Source organism: Eretmochelys imbricata, chromosome 11, assembly GCF_965152235.1.
Source record: "Eretmochelys imbricata isolate rEreImb1 chromosome 11, rEreImb1.hap1, whole genome shotgun sequence".
Lineage (NCBI taxonomy): Eukaryota > Metazoa > Chordata > Testudines > Cheloniidae > Eretmochelys > Eretmochelys imbricata.
Genome location: NC_135582.1, coordinates 10,960,996 through 10,976,482, shown reverse-complemented (window position 1 = coordinate 10,976,482; position 15,487 = coordinate 10,960,996). Strand labels below are relative to the sequence as shown.

Below are 15,487 nucleotides of genomic sequence, written 5' to 3'. Positions count from 1 at the left end.
CCACCTTGATTATCATGCACATTGTAGGGAGAGTGGTCACTTTGGATAAGCTATTACCAGCAGGAGAGTGAGTTTGTGTGTGTGTGTTTTTCGGGGGGGGGGTTGAGAAAACCTGGATTTGTGCTGGAAATGGCCCACCTTGATTTTCATACACATTATAAAGAGAGTGGTCACTTTGGATGGGCTATTACCAGCAGGAGAGTGAGTTTGGGGGGGGGGGGTGGGGGGAAAGAGGGTAAGAAAACCTGGATTTGTGCTGGAAAAGGCCCACCTTGATTATCATACACATTATAAAGAGAGTGGTCACTTTGGATGGGCTATTACCAGCAGGAGAGTGAGTTTGGGGGGGGGGGGGGGGGGAAAGAGGGTGAGAAAACCTGGATTTGTGCTGGAAAAGGCCCAACTTGATTATCATACATATTGTAAGGAGAGTGATCACTTTAGATAAGCTATTACCAGCAGGAGAGTGGGGTGGGAGGAGGTATTGTTTCATGGTCTCTGTGTATATAATGTCTTCTGCAGTTTCCACAGTATGCATCCAATGAAGTGAGCTGTAGCTCACGAAAGCTTATGCTCAAATAAATTGGTTAGTCTCTAAGGTGCCACAAGTACTCCTTTTCTTTTTGCGAATACAGACTAACACGGCTGTTACTCTGAAACTTCTTCCTATGTCCACCCCACTAATTATAACAAGACTGTAAGGAAGGGTGAACAAGAAAAATGTTTAAAATAATCTATTTCTCATTTGTAAAAATTCAGAGTTACAACATGACTTAATAGGGAAGATTTCACCAAAGAAGAATTAAAAGGGAAAAAATAAAGAAAAATCAGAAAGAAGGTTAAAAGTTCAATTCAGTTTGGCAAAAAAAAAAAAAAAAAAAAAAAAAATGACCTCCAAGATGCACACACATTTTATAACCGATTAACTTGTTCAACAGCATTCTTCTGCACAAGCCTTATCATTAAATGAACTGGATCAAGCTTGTTAAGTGAAAAGGTGGCAGAGGCACTTTAAACACCTCAGAAACTATTAAAAAATGGGTTACCTTTCGATCTTCTTTAAAGAGTTCTGCAGCCGTTGTGAAATGTGGGATGGAATTTTTACAGTGTGGACACCCTGTGCGGCATGGGAAGAAAAGGAAAAAAAATATGTCAAATTCATTGCAGAACAGGACATTAAGGCAACTGAAAGACAAGCCTGTAGGTAAATTAAGAATCAGCATTTAAAAGAAAAAAACATTATAGACGAGAGGTTCTCAAACTCTGAGCCCAGGAACTTGGTGGTATGGGGAGCGATTGCTGGGCACATGGCCTCCAGTTCAGGAAAGTATCCAAGTTTAGGAGAGAACTTAAATATCTGCATAAGTCCTAATAAGCATGTGCTTAAATGTTGTTCAGGGATGGACTGAAGCTTAAGTGCCTTCCTGAATTGGAACCATAGCGCAAGGGTCTCCTCCTTATCTCCAGTTGCTTTAAATAGCATTAAAAGACATCTATAAACAAATTAAAGATTTTCATATTATTCTGTTTTCAAATATGTAATTAGCGTAGTTGCCACAGGGATGTTATGTGACTGACAATGGGAGGACTAGAGGTGGAGGCAGTTGTGAATAGGAAGAGAGGTGGTCTGTATGCTTGAAAATTGGAAGGGAGGTGTCAATGAGACAATCTAGGTATTAAACATCAAGCCCACACTTTGAAAGTTTAGAGCCACACCCTGGGGGTGGCAGTGAAGTACGTCAGTACACAAGCTCTTCACTTCTGGAGGACAGACCTCCAATTTGCATTAAGATTACAAATTCTTGCTTTTCCATAGTTTCCTCCCATTTGCTCACACAGCAAACACCAGGCAATTTGAAAGGATGGGCAGCCTCTGCTCAAGAGTGGGATAGGACTGAAGGAAAAAAACCTACACACAGGAAGGCTATGCAGTGTATTGGCAAAACTTTGTGGGGAAGATTGGCCTGTTCATGCCGGTATCATAGCAGTGTCAAACTAGAGGCTAGTTAGTTCCTCACTTACGTGGACAAAAATTTCATTCATATTTTACAAAAAAGCAAACCGGGGAAGGAAGATCTGCCCTTTTCATTAGAGAGCTGCTTCAGATTTTAACTGTCTCAATTCAGCAGCTCCATATATAGTCTGTGATGAACCTGAGGTACTCTCAAATACTTGGCCTAAATTAGATAAATCTGTTTGACCAAAAGTAACTAAATATCTGCAGTGAACTATTCTTCCTAACTTGTGGAGATTGTGCACAAGGGAGTTGTCAGAGCCCTTCTCTTTTGATTAGACACAAAGGAAACGGGTTTACTTCAACCAGCCATGCACTGATCTAATATAAAAGTAAAAAGCTATCGACAGATAATCAAAGTATTCCTGCCTTTGCCTTCAAATAATAAAGAACAGCATGCAGGCAACTGCATGTTCACAGTACAGCTCACATTATTCTTACTGTCATTTATCACTAAAATATTTGTAAATAGGTGGCACTCTTCCCGTCTTAGTCAGTATTGAACAGATGCCCTAGCATGATGTTAAAAGGTACTTTGTTACTAGGGCTGCTGTCTTTTAGATGAGATATAAAACCAAGGTTCTGGTATCAAAGATTTCATGGTCTTTTTCACAAGTGAAGATGCTTAACCCTGACATCTTGGCAAACTGCAACAGTGATTACACCGTTGGCCATCCTGCCAACTTCAGTTTGAATTGTACACAGTCTTCTTCCTGCAGGGAGGGATTTTCAAGAGCACAAAGTGACTCAGGAGCACAAGTCCCACTGAAAGCCAGTGAAGTGGTAGGAAATAAATTTCAAAGAAAGTCAATGGGACTCATACTCATAACTCATCCAGGCATTTCTGAAAATCCCGCCCTTACTGTCCTCAGCTACTTTGTAATGTTGCTACATTCCATCCCAAAGGCAGCTGCATTTCGGCGCTCAGTGAGGAGATCCCTGTGCATACACAGTATAGTCTGAAGATTATTTTGTTAAGTGCTTTGGTGTTGGTCAGGCTGAACCAGCTAGTGCCCTGTCCCCTGGGCCAAACAGACTGGGACTCCAGACTGCTCGGTTCTGTTCCCAGGCCTGTAACACATCTGATGGGTGACACTGGATAAGTCACATCACCTCTCTGTGCCCTTATTTCCACTCCCACCATTTGTCTGTCCTGTCTATCGAGGTTGTAAGCTCTTCAGGGCAGGGACGGTCTCCCAGTATGTTTTTGTACTGGCACCTAGCACTAGGTTGCTAATGCACCTAGCTCTAGTTAAGATAAGCACATAAGATAATAATCAGTGGTGGGGAAACGCTTAAAGACATTTCAGAAGTAAAAAGGCAAGAAATCACACTCACAATCAAAGAGCCCCCTCCCCGAAAATTATTTAAATACTAGCTTACACTTTGACAGCATTCCTTCACTCAGTCACTCTAGAAGATAAGGGTCCCCCCAGTAACTTACCCTAAGAAGTGCTTTGGAAGGTTCTGGGGTTATTTTGAAGGACTTGAGTTTGATTCTTCAACACAGTGTTTATTAAGTGAGCCTTCAGATTGAAAATAAGACACCCCAAAACCAAAAATGCAACTTGATTTTAACTTTTCTCCCCCTACAAGCAAATGTCTTCCAGACAGCATCCCTCAGGTGGCTTGTACCACTCTCTCTGCCTGGGGAGGGAATCTTTAAAGCTCCCTGCTACAAGCCCCCACTTACGTGCTGACACATAGCTTTGATAGTTAGGATTTAGAACAAGTCATTCTTTTCAAGTAAATCCAACTGAAAGCCAATAAACCATGAGTGTCCCTTTAGACACAGAAAAGTCCACTTCACATTAAAAATGCAACCTGGTATTTTACAGTGGTCAACAGATGGCAGCTCGGAATACCAAAGAGCAGTTTAGCTGATAACAGGGGATTAAGAAAACTGTCAGGCATGTCAACAGTTGCTCAATTGCCCTACTGTCCTAGCACGTCATCATGACATATACTGCAGACTAATATCCAACAGAGGGCATCAAGACAGCTGTGAGCAAAGATTCATAAATTCTAAGGGCACAAGGGACCATTAGATCATTTGGATCATTGCCTGTATTTTCCAAATGCTATGACTAATGTGTTTGGAGTTTTTAGGCAACATAGAGGAGATAGCTAAGCCACAAAAAATCCAAAATCATTGGTAAAGGAGTGTAAGCCTCCCAGTTTTATCCTACCACATCTTACACACTCTTGGTAGTTGCTTTCACGTCTACACTCCTCCCTTCCTATGTCTAAACACAACCCCTCCCCCATCATGGCTTACTGGTGTGTATCTTACATTTCACTTCTGAATTTGACCCAGTGTGTTTTATTTAACTTATTCTGGTCACAAACCTAAAAACACCAACGTATGGCTTTTGGCATCACTGTTCAATGGGCATTCTGTTAACTTTGGCCATCTACCCATGGAACAGATGTGAATTCCGTGCCAAATTCTGTGCTGAATGCTCAAGGGAGTTTCAAGAAGTCATTGAAAAAGATGTGGGAAGGAGCACCTCAGACGGAACAGCAGAGCTTCATCTGTTACAACTTAAAAGGATTGCCAACTGCAGAAAACTGAAAATCACCCAATTCAGTCATTCTATTTAAGGCGCGCACCCACAAAAAAGCAGAGGATGACATCTTTCTTTTGACAGAAGGAAAACTCTTTCCCACCACTCCTTTTTCACACTTCCCATCACACTTTTATTTTAAGCGTTCACGCTGTCGTGGAGATTTGAATGTAAAAAGAACAAGTGTACAATTACTGTGGATTAAGATATGAAAGTACACAGGCTGCTCAGAAGAGATCTTCCAGATGGGCTGGAATGGAAAGAGATTAAACTTGAGGCAACTTAAGGTGTCGATGAGATGTCAAGAGTGGAAAGGTTCTATACATCTTCCTTAAGTATTTATAGGGCAGCAATCTTGAAAAGATGAGATTTTAATTGCAATGGGAAATGGGATTCAAAACCCCTCCAGTATCTTTGAAAATCTCAGTTGTAGTATCAATCTGGATGGGGGTGGCAGCATGGCAGGAACATTTTTGAAACGGAAAACCTATACCAGGAGAGATGGGTTCCACCTTATTCAGTTTGCTTGAAAGTAACAGGCTTTATAAGGACAGAGAAGGGTTATTTACACTAAAGAGTCTGGGGAAAATCAGCAGAGGCTGAGATGCCCTGTAAGGCTGCATGACAACCGCTGTAGGCAGCTTTGGTTGCAATGAAGTGCTAAGACGAAGGTGTTTGTTAAGAAGAGTTCAGTTTCCCATGGCAAGGTCAACATGGTCAAAACACCAATGTTTCATTTTGAAATAGGAATACCCCACACTGGCAGAAGTAAATAAGGCTAAAACCCAAAAATGGGCAAGCTGGAATGATTCCCTTAGATGACCTACAGCTTACGGCATTTAAAACCAGAATGGACAAATCACTCGAAAATGTATTGCAGGGAATAAACTGCAGAGGTCACCAGGGAAGAAACTAGATCAAGGATTCTCAACCAGGGGGTGGTGACCCCCAGGAGCATCACAAACAGATGTCGGGGGTTGTGACCACCCTGCACTTATTGTTAAATAGGGTTCCTGGCTAGATGGGACAGGTGTCCTGGGATGATGATGGACTAGATAACCTAACAAAGAAGTAAGAGATAGAAAAGACCTCACAATCTATGAAGAGGAGGTTTAGATAATTTAAGATGTAAATGAATCATTTTAAAAAAATGAAAGGGGTATTACCAGTTCATTGGCACAGATAGAATAAGTCACCAAAAGTGCTTGGGTAGCATTACACATAAAAGAATGAAACAGAGGCTCTTGTTGGTTCTGTTCCTAGCATGTAACATTTCTCAAAATAGATTCTGTCACTGCTCATCTCTCCCAGCTGCTTAACCCAATCCTACACCTTCACTGCAGCAAAGTTTTGGTTACACCCTTGGAAAGTATGAGGGTCACAACATGAAAATAAACTCACTTAAACAGCACAGATGCATTAATTAATACAACTGCATTAATTTCCCCCACAAGGAAATTTTACTGAATCTCCCCTAGTTTCCTACTACTGTTCTAATCTTTCAAGATTACTGCTGTTTGATTTTGGTTTCCCAAAGGTTACCTCTCCACTTTTAGTGTCGCTGGCAAATTTGATCCTGGCTGAATTTACATGGTGGTTGAGTTTAGCAAAGGACAGGTTTAAACACAGTTCAGACAAGATTTTCAGAAGAGATTTGTAATTTTGGGTGCCCAGCTTGAGATACCTTAAAGGTTTTCAGAACATGCCAAGCATGTGACCTGTGGAAATCAAGCCCTTTGTAAAGGGTTCCCAAAGTTGGCATCCTAAAATGGAGGCAAACAAAATCCTTGAATTGCTTTTAAAAATCTTGACCAAAATTCATTCCCTATGCAGAAACCCCAAAAAAGCTTTGAATTCTCTGGCAGGAACACAAGAGAGCCCTGCTTAAAGTACAATGACATCTGATACAAATCCCCATCTACATCTGATCTGCGGAGGATTCAAGTGTGTTACAGCCCCAGCCAAGAAGCTTACGCTCTTTAGCTCAAGCTACAGCAGCTCATGCTTTTAGTTCTGAAGGTTCTGAAAATGACCAATGAGGAGACAAGATACTTTCAAAAGCTGGGAGGAGGGAGAGAAACAAAGGGTCTGGATCAGTCTGTATGCTGGGTCTTTGCCAGGGATAGACCAGGAATGGAGTCTTAGAACTTTTAGTAAGTAATCTAGCTAGGTATGTGTTAGATTATGATTTCTTTAAATGGCTGAGAAAAGAATTGTGCTGAATAGAATAACTATTTCTGTCTGTGTATCTTTTTTGTAACTTAAGGTTTTGCCTAGAGGGGTTCTCTATGTTTTTTAATCTAATTACCCTGTAAGATATCTACCATCCTGATTTTACAGGGGGGATTTCTTTATTTCTATTTACTTCTATTTTCTATTAAAAGTCTTCTTGTAAAAAACTGAATGCTTTTTCATTGTTCTCAGATCCAAGGGTTTGGGTCTGTGGTCACCTATGCAAATTGGTGAGGCTTTTTATCCAACATTTCCCAGGAAAGGGGGGGTGCAAGTGTTGGGAGGATTGTTCATTGTTCTTAAGATCCAAGGGTCTGGGTCTGTAGTCACCTAGGCAAATTGGTGAGGCTTTTTACCAAACCTTGTCCAGGAAGTGGGGTGCAGGGTTTTGGGAAGTATTTTGGGGGGAAAGACGCGTCCAAACAGCTCTTCCCCAGTAACCAGTATTAGTTTGGTGGTGGTAGCGGCCAGTCCAAGGACAACGGGGGGGAATATTTTGTACCTTGGGGAAGTTTTTGACCTAAGCTGGTAAAGATAAGCTTAGGAGGTTTTTCATGCAGGTCCCCACATCTGTACCCTAGAGTTCAGAGTGGGGGAGGAACCTTGACACACCCACATGCTGAAATAGCTTGAATTTGTTGACTTTTGGGGTACATGGCAAAGCTCATCTATTTGGACAGGCATTTGGGGAGAGATTGGGGTTTTGTGGGAGCAGAGGTGAGGAAATTTTGCTTTTCTGGCCCGGTTTCTTTAATGCGGACTGAATTTATCCACAGTATAAATGACTACATTTTAGAGTATCTTGTCTTGGCATCTCTAAGGGGTGATGTAACGAACGGATTTAGGTCTGTGCAATACACAGCTCTTTATATAGGTTGTGAGAGCTCTACTGGGGGACAGTGATCACTGAAAAACTGGGTTTGGTATAAAAGCAAGCTATGCCCTCATTAAAAGACAGATTTTAAAATTACAAGGAAAATGGTTAACAGCAGGCTGAAGGACAAACTTAGGAACTACTGAGTTGGGCTGGGGGCTGTTTAAGAGCATCACGTTAAAGGCACAGATGGTTTATATACTTAAGAGCAAAAAAAATAAAAAATAGGCAAAGCTAAATATTACGTGGGGATGTGTGACCGAATGCACCCCTGTATTCAAACCCTACACACTATTGTAATAATCTCTGTACAGCATATGTCTGGTGAGGTATCATTTGAAAACTAATGACTTGCAGGTCAGTAATATCATGGTGAGGTTTATGTACCAACATTATAAGTAAAGTTATGATCATAAGCTGAAATCATGGCTGAGGTGTGTTTGCCAGACAAGTCTGAGGAGTGTGAAAAGCAGTTTTTCAGAGGCAAAGGACAAGCTGATGCCTCTAGCCAGGTGTCATCAAAGCTGATGGGCCATCATCTATCAAGTAGTTATTCTTTGGCAAGGAAGGGGGGCAAGAACAAACAGACCTAATATTTCTGGACTGTCCAGGAGAGGGCTGGAACACACATTTTTGGGGAAAATCCAGGACTGGGCATGTGTCACCCTGCAAGTGGTAACCAAGGCCGGTGAAAGACAGAGTGGCTGATGTTTGCTGACAGGCTGCTCGGGTCAGAGTTGCTGGATCAAGACTAAAGAAAAGGAGTACTTGTGGCACCTTAGAGACTAACCAATTTATTTGAGCATAAGCTCTCGTGAGCTACAGCTCACTTCATCGGATGCATACTGTGGAAACTGCAGAAGACATTATATACACAGAGACCATGAAACAATACCTCCTCCCACCCCACTCTCCTGCTGGTAATAGCTTATTTAAAGTGATCACTCTCCTTACAATGTGTATGATAATCAAGTTGGGCCATTTCCAGCACAAATCCAGGTTTTCTCACCCTCCGCCCCCCCCCCACAAATTCACTCTCCTGCTGGTAATAACCCATCCAAAGTGACCACTCTCTTTACAATGGATCAAGACTGTGGCTATACAGAGACACCCAGGGTACAACCTGCATGCTGTTTGTGAGTGGCTCAGGTCGGAACTACAGCACCAAAGCATTGTGAGGCATCCAAAGTTACAGGACAGGGGTGACACAACCCCTCACTGGTCTGGATTGCACCCTGGATGTATGTGAGTTTACTAAGGCTAACAAATGCCCTTTTGCAAGTGAAAATTTTGCCATAACAGTGAAAAGATTGAAGAAAATAAGAACAAAATAAAAACCTGTGCCAGGTAAACTGACTTGGAGAAAAATACAAAGCACATATTAAGAACAAATTGACCAAAAAAAAAAATCAACCAAATGATTGTAAGTAATCATTCTGCTACATCACAAATAGAAGGCAGCATGTGCAACTGTAGGCCTTCCGCACTACCAAAGGGAGATGGGATAGGATGTTCAAGCAGTGAAGAAGTGAAATGAATTTCTTGCTTCCATCTTTACTTTATGATAGGGAAAATCTCATTTTAAGGATTTTTTTAAAAAACAAAAAAATGTACTATCTTTCTTAACAGACATCAAAGCCTTGAAGGAGAGAGTCTAGAAACTCAAATGTAGTAAATTATCAGGACCAGATAGTTATTATCCATTTGTCCAAACAACAGTGTGTGCAATAGACAGTGACCAACAAAGAGCATTCACAATATTGAACTTATAATATATATGAGTTACATTTTCAAAAATGCCTGAGGCTCAGATTTTAACAAGTATTTAGATACTGCTGTGCTCAGCCTTGCAATACCTCACCGATTTAGTAGCCTAAATCTCGTTTTCAAAAGTGTTTAAGGCACTTAGGCACCTTAGTCACTTAGGCCCACATTTTTAAAGATATTTAGGTGTTGCTGTGCTCAGCGTCAAAGCTCCTAACTGATTAAGGAGCCTAAAACTCATTTTCAGAAGGGATTTAGGCACTTAAGAGCCAAAATATAGACCCAGAAGTCCTGACTCCCTGTCTGCTGGTCTAAATAATCACCCTCTAAATAAGACAAAGACGTTGCCTTCCATTATTGGTTTTAAAACAACCACACTTCCAAGCAAGTAAAAGACACATATTAGAATCCATCAAAGCCGACAGAGGAGCTGGCAGAATGCAGAAGGTAAAAAAGGCTGTTTCCATTTTGAGAACTGAAGCGATTCACTAGAATTAAAAGAAGGCTATTCCTTGGCCAATCAAAAAGTTAGACCATGTACTATAATTGCAGAGATAAGAGCTGAAAAAACAGCCAGTGCTTATACTAATATAATTCATACAGCCACACAAGTTATTGAAACCACAGACAAATTCAAGAAAACCATTTGGAGATATTATTGAAAGGTTAATTTGTTTTTGTTCCACCGGTTAAGAACTGGAGTGCCTTTTAATACAATATCTGGGACCAAACCTTTTTTCATAATACGATCTGACACAGCATAACTTGTGGCTTGGAGGAATGATCATTAATATCTGAAAGGAAGGGATTTGTCCTTTGATTTGAGAAGTTTGTGGGGTTTCATTTAAGTGTCAGGTCAATTAGGCCTTGCCTCATGGCTCTCAACACTGACAAGCAACCTATTAATAATTTCACAATGCGCTGGTGTTTGCTAAGATATTTGAAGTCTATTTTATCAACACTTTAAAAAGAGCAAAAAAGAAATTTTCCTTCCACTTGCTGGAGGATTCTCTGCACCTTGAAGTCTTTAAACGATGATTTTAGGACTTCAATAGCTCAGACATAGGTGAGAGGTTTATCGCAGGACTGGGTAGGTGAGATTCTGTGGCCTGCATTGTGCAGGAGGTCAGACTAGATGATCATAATGGTCCCTTCTGACCTTAATATCTGTTAGGATATAGATATTCAGGCCTGTCTGTAAAGGCCTGTACTCGAAGAATTTAGGTGTATTCTTATCACTTAGCTAGTTACAGAGGTATAAAAGAAAGAATCAAAATCACTGTCTGCTGGTGTAAGGGCCTTCTCTTACTGTGACAGTCTGAGGCCCTGTTCTTAGGCTAAGATCTTTGGCTAAGCAGCAGAGGCAGCCTTAAGCTGGGAAGCGAATGGTCAGATCCTCACATTCCAAACTAGTCACATTGAAATAAGGTGCTATTGGGCTGTTAGGAATACAATCCTGTCCTGATAATGCCTATCGCCTCCAGAGAAAGGGAAGTGCCTAGAAGATGTAAAAGGAAACTTAGTTTGATAGCATCCTGTCTGGCAAGAACTCACTTATCAATACCTAGAATGTGAAATCCTCATTTCTTTGTTGTTCTATCACCGTAGTCCCCATTTCCCTATTGTTTGTCTGTTTAATCTCTGTCTGGTTCTGTGATTGTTTCTGTCTGCTGTATAATTAATTTTGCTGGGTGTAAACTAATTAAGGTGGTGGGATATAATTGGTTAAATAATCATGTTACAATATGTTAGGTTTGGTTAGTTAAATTTCAGTAAAATGATTGGTTAAGGTATAGCTAAGCAGAACTCAAGTTTTACTATATAGTCTGCAGTCAATCAGGAAGTGTGTGTGTGTGGGGGGCGAAATGGGAACAGGGAATGGGGGTGGGGAAATTGGAATCACGTTTAGCTAAGGGCAGGAATGGGAACAGGGACACAGGTAAGGCTCTGTGGTGTCAGAGCTGGGAAGGGGGACACTAAGGAAGGAAACTGGAATCATGATTGCTGGAAGTTCACCCCAATAAACATCAAATTGTTTACACCTTTGGACTTCAGGTATTGTTGCTCTCTGTTCATGCGAGAAGGACCAGGGAAGTAAGTGGGTGAAGGAATAAGCCCCCAAACAATATCTATGAATCAATAAATAGGCAGTGGGCTAAAAAAATTTTGAGATTCCTGTGCTATAATCCCAGCTCTGCCATCAACTCATTGTGTGCCTTCAGACAAGTCTCTACTTCTCTGCCTCAACTACCCGATCTGTATAATGGAGAAACTTACACCCTACTCTCCAGGGATGCAGGCAGGATTAATTAGTCTCTTGCATAGTCTAGGAAGAGCTATGTGAGTGTTAAGTATTAATTCTTATTCTTACTAGTACTTCAAGAGAGCCCTCTTTCACCAGTCGAATGGGGGGGATTTTCAAGAACATCTAAGGCATACCACAGACAGTCAATGGCAGCTGTGTACCTAACTTCCAGAGGTGCCTTTGGATACCCAACCCTAGATCATCAGCATTCATCGTAGAAGCGCTCCTAGCTTCCTGCTCCTAGCTTGCTGTCATTTGGCAGAGCAACAACATGCACTGCAATGGTCATTGCGCACTCTCGGAATCCTTGCCTGTCGGTTTCTGAAGTCCTAGCTAGTTAGAATTCTGTCAGGTATGAAACTGGCACAGAATCTACTACTGGCTATGGAATATCATTAACCCTTGAAGTGCACTTGTTCAAAAAGCATGCATATCGCGTGTTGAAAGGGCACCTAGGTAACTATGGCTACAGCTCTGCCTACGCATTTACTGTCTGCGTACTGTATTTATCTCATTAGTTTGTCAAATGCTTGAGATACCTGGAGTGCAAAGGTGCTGCATAAAACCAAATCCTTTGAAATTGCTGCCTTTAACAGAAACGTGAGGAGCTTTGAAAAAAATATCACAGGCCAGACGTGGGTTCCCTGGAATTTGGGGATGGGGAAGGCAAGGAAAGAGGAAGGGGTTAGCAGCAGAGGACTTCTCGGTTGGATCTCCCCCTACAGCAGGGGACAAGGATGTGATTTTATTAAGAGTGGACTATCACCACCACCAGAGTAGTTCTGACCGTTGGCACATGTAATCCTGCTAAATGGAGAGATGTACCGTGAGCACGTCTGAACTAGTTTAGAACAGAAAAGGGTTGAAATAAAAGACACTCCGACCAAAGCTGGTGCTTAACTCACAGAACACCTGGATTTTCCCTGCATTTTTTGTCAGTTCCCAGTGGCATTTGACAAAGCCTTTGTGGTCCACAGCTTCATGAAGCTGTATTTTAAACACAGGCCTCAACCTGGCCTCTGATTTGGGAGGCACAATTAACTCCAACCACACTTCTGTGGCTGCATTTAACTGCATGAGCAAACAGGATCTTGCCATGCAATCACTTGACTTGTAGGCACAGTTGGGCAGTCAAAAGGTAAAGTCCGATACCTGTGCCTGCAGCTAGTTGCAGATGAAAAAATAAAGGGGCAGTTAACTGCAGCATCAAAGTTATACCTCCTAAATTACGGTCTGGCTCAAAATCAGGCCCACTGTAATATTATGGTATCATCCGAAAACAGAAGTTACAGCGTTACCTAGTATGAGCTTGACCCCACAAAGTCAAGAGACTTTAGAAGGATGGTAGTATATTAGCCATCTGAAACCTTCCCTATTCACATCTTTATATTGCAGGATAATGGTGGTACTTTTGGGGGCGGGAGAAGGAATATTCTGCAGCAAATGGCAGACGTGGTACGACTGCTAAATCGTCTGGCGTAGCTGTCGCATAATAAATAAATCAATCAATCAATCACATTAACATTTTAAGGTTATTAAAGATTTAAAAGCAGGAATCCTGTTTCAGAGAACAAGAGAGCTTTATGAGTGTGAACCTGACTAATTTATCTTACGGTTTAGTGCCATAGCTGTATTCCCAGCTTCTTCCTCACATTCCTTCTTCAGCTGTGTTCAGTCCATTAAACTAACTCATAACTTCTGAAGTAAGAGTAATGGATAAACGATTTTCAGAGCAGTTCTCTCCGCACTAATTATTATCCTCAGACACCAAGAATTTAACAGTGTCTGTGCCAGCTTGATCACGGAAGCCCCTGTACAGATCCACCCATTAACAAAACAGACCATTAATGGATTCTCCGGACAGCACTGTCATCCACACTATTTACACCAATTAGCAGATACTTGACTGACATGAGAGTAAATAGCAAGTTCCCCACTGATATACAGAGAGAAATTAGGTACAGGCAGAGATCACATAAATCATCAAAACTCTGAAATGCATAAACCCACTAGATTTAATGCATCATTATCTGAGGGCTCAGATCTAGGTCCTGGGTATTTTCCTCTCCTTTCAGTCAACAGCCAGTAAAACCGTCCTGCAGATGCTTTTGCCTTTAAAGGGATTCTTTGCTGTGTGCAGCCAGTAATTTGTATGTGGGGTGTGTGTGTGTGTATATATATGTGTGAGTATATATATATAATTGATACCTATGTCATGAAGACTCCTGAAGGATTTTGGCTTATGTATACACACCCACTTATGTAGTTACTCTGCAGGGATAGTCTGTAAGGAACTAAATACCAGTCCTCTGCACAAAAGATAAGCAGTCTCAGTTACAGCATAAACCAACCTCTAACTATTGGGAAGTTAGGAAATGTCTCCCGCAGAGATTTATGATGTCATAAATGCCTACTCTGAAAGAGTTGGTGCTGGTCACTGTCAGAGAAAGGATACTGGAGTAGATGATCTGATCCAGTGCAACATTTCCTACGTGCTTATGGGATACAGAACTGATCACACAACTGTTGCCTTCTTATGCATGTTTGGTTCTAGCTCACCCAACAGTTGAATATTTCAGACAATTTTTCACTGTGGTTCCCTCACACAGGGATCAACTCTCTCCACATCTACAGTGATGAGCTAGCTGACAGGGGGATGCCACAAAAGAAACAATTCTATGACTCCCCAATTCTGGGGCTAGTTCTCCATTGGTCCTTGCTCTAAGCTACGCTGGTTGACTGTTACACCAGACAGGGATCACCAGAGCATGGCAGACTCGACTACACCCCTACATGAGAGGGACAAAGAAGGGATAGCAGAGATCTGGTGTAGCCAGCTCCATTCCAGCTAAGGATTACTCTGCAATGAGACTGGGGAAGGGAGATCCTCAGTTATCTTATTAGGGCAACTTTCTGGCCTGTTTGTGCCCCTGGAGAAGCCCAAATGTGTTCCACTCCTGTGCACCAACTTCCTGCTCACCTGTGTCATTCTGTGTATTCATGAGTGTACAGATGAGACGAAACTGGGACGTTTCCATTTTCGGGGTTGGGGACTTGCGGGGGGGGAGAAGGGGTATAATTGGTGCAGGTAATAAGGCAGGAGGCTGATCTTTGTTTCCAGCAAAGTCTGTGGGGGGAAATTAACGTGTGCCTGTTGCAGACTTCAGTGTCCCACACAATATCAATGAGATGGATACAGAAATACAGGAAATAACTGATCTAATCTATACAACGCCATGTCCCCATCTGATTTCCTACCACTATGCATAAGCAGACTGAGGTGTTCCTGGCCTAGCTGGTGACAGTGCCTCACAGTCAGGGTACATCTTAATAAGGACCCTGCGGCCTGAAAAGAGTGTTTGCACCACCGCCAAGAGAAGGACCTGCTGCCATGCCTCCCAACCACCAACCTACAACAATATTAAGACCCATTTTGTTTTAACCAAGATTCAAACCCCTCCCAAAAAACTCTTCAGAGATAGATTTCACATTCTAACTCACCCACACCACAAAAAAGAACAATGCAAGTTTGGGGAAACTTTAGGAGATGAGAAAAAGCCAAAGAAGAGATTAAGGTCCTAACTATACATATAGAGGCTGCCCAGTTCCAACTAGTTCTCTATAAATCCCTTTCATAGAAGTGTGTGGTCCCTAATAATGTTTTTATTCTGGGTCATCTTTGCACAACCTCTGTGGGTTACACTGCAATAATACTAAGGAATAAACCTCAC

General features: G+C 41.8%; 1 protein-coding gene across 1 annotated transcript in view; it reads right to left on the bottom strand.

Moving 5' to 3' along the window:
• PDIA5 (protein disulfide isomerase family A member 5) overlaps nucleotides 1-15,487 on the bottom strand; it is a 128,633-nt gene that overhangs the window by 13,314 nt on the left and 99,832 nt on the right. Inside the window, exon 15 of the mRNA XM_077829947.1 lies at nucleotides 1,047-1,117. Coding sequence (XP_077686073.1) covers nucleotides 1,047-1,117 — 71 coding nt within the window. The remainder of the gene's footprint in view (nucleotides 1-1,046; nucleotides 1,118-15,487) is intronic.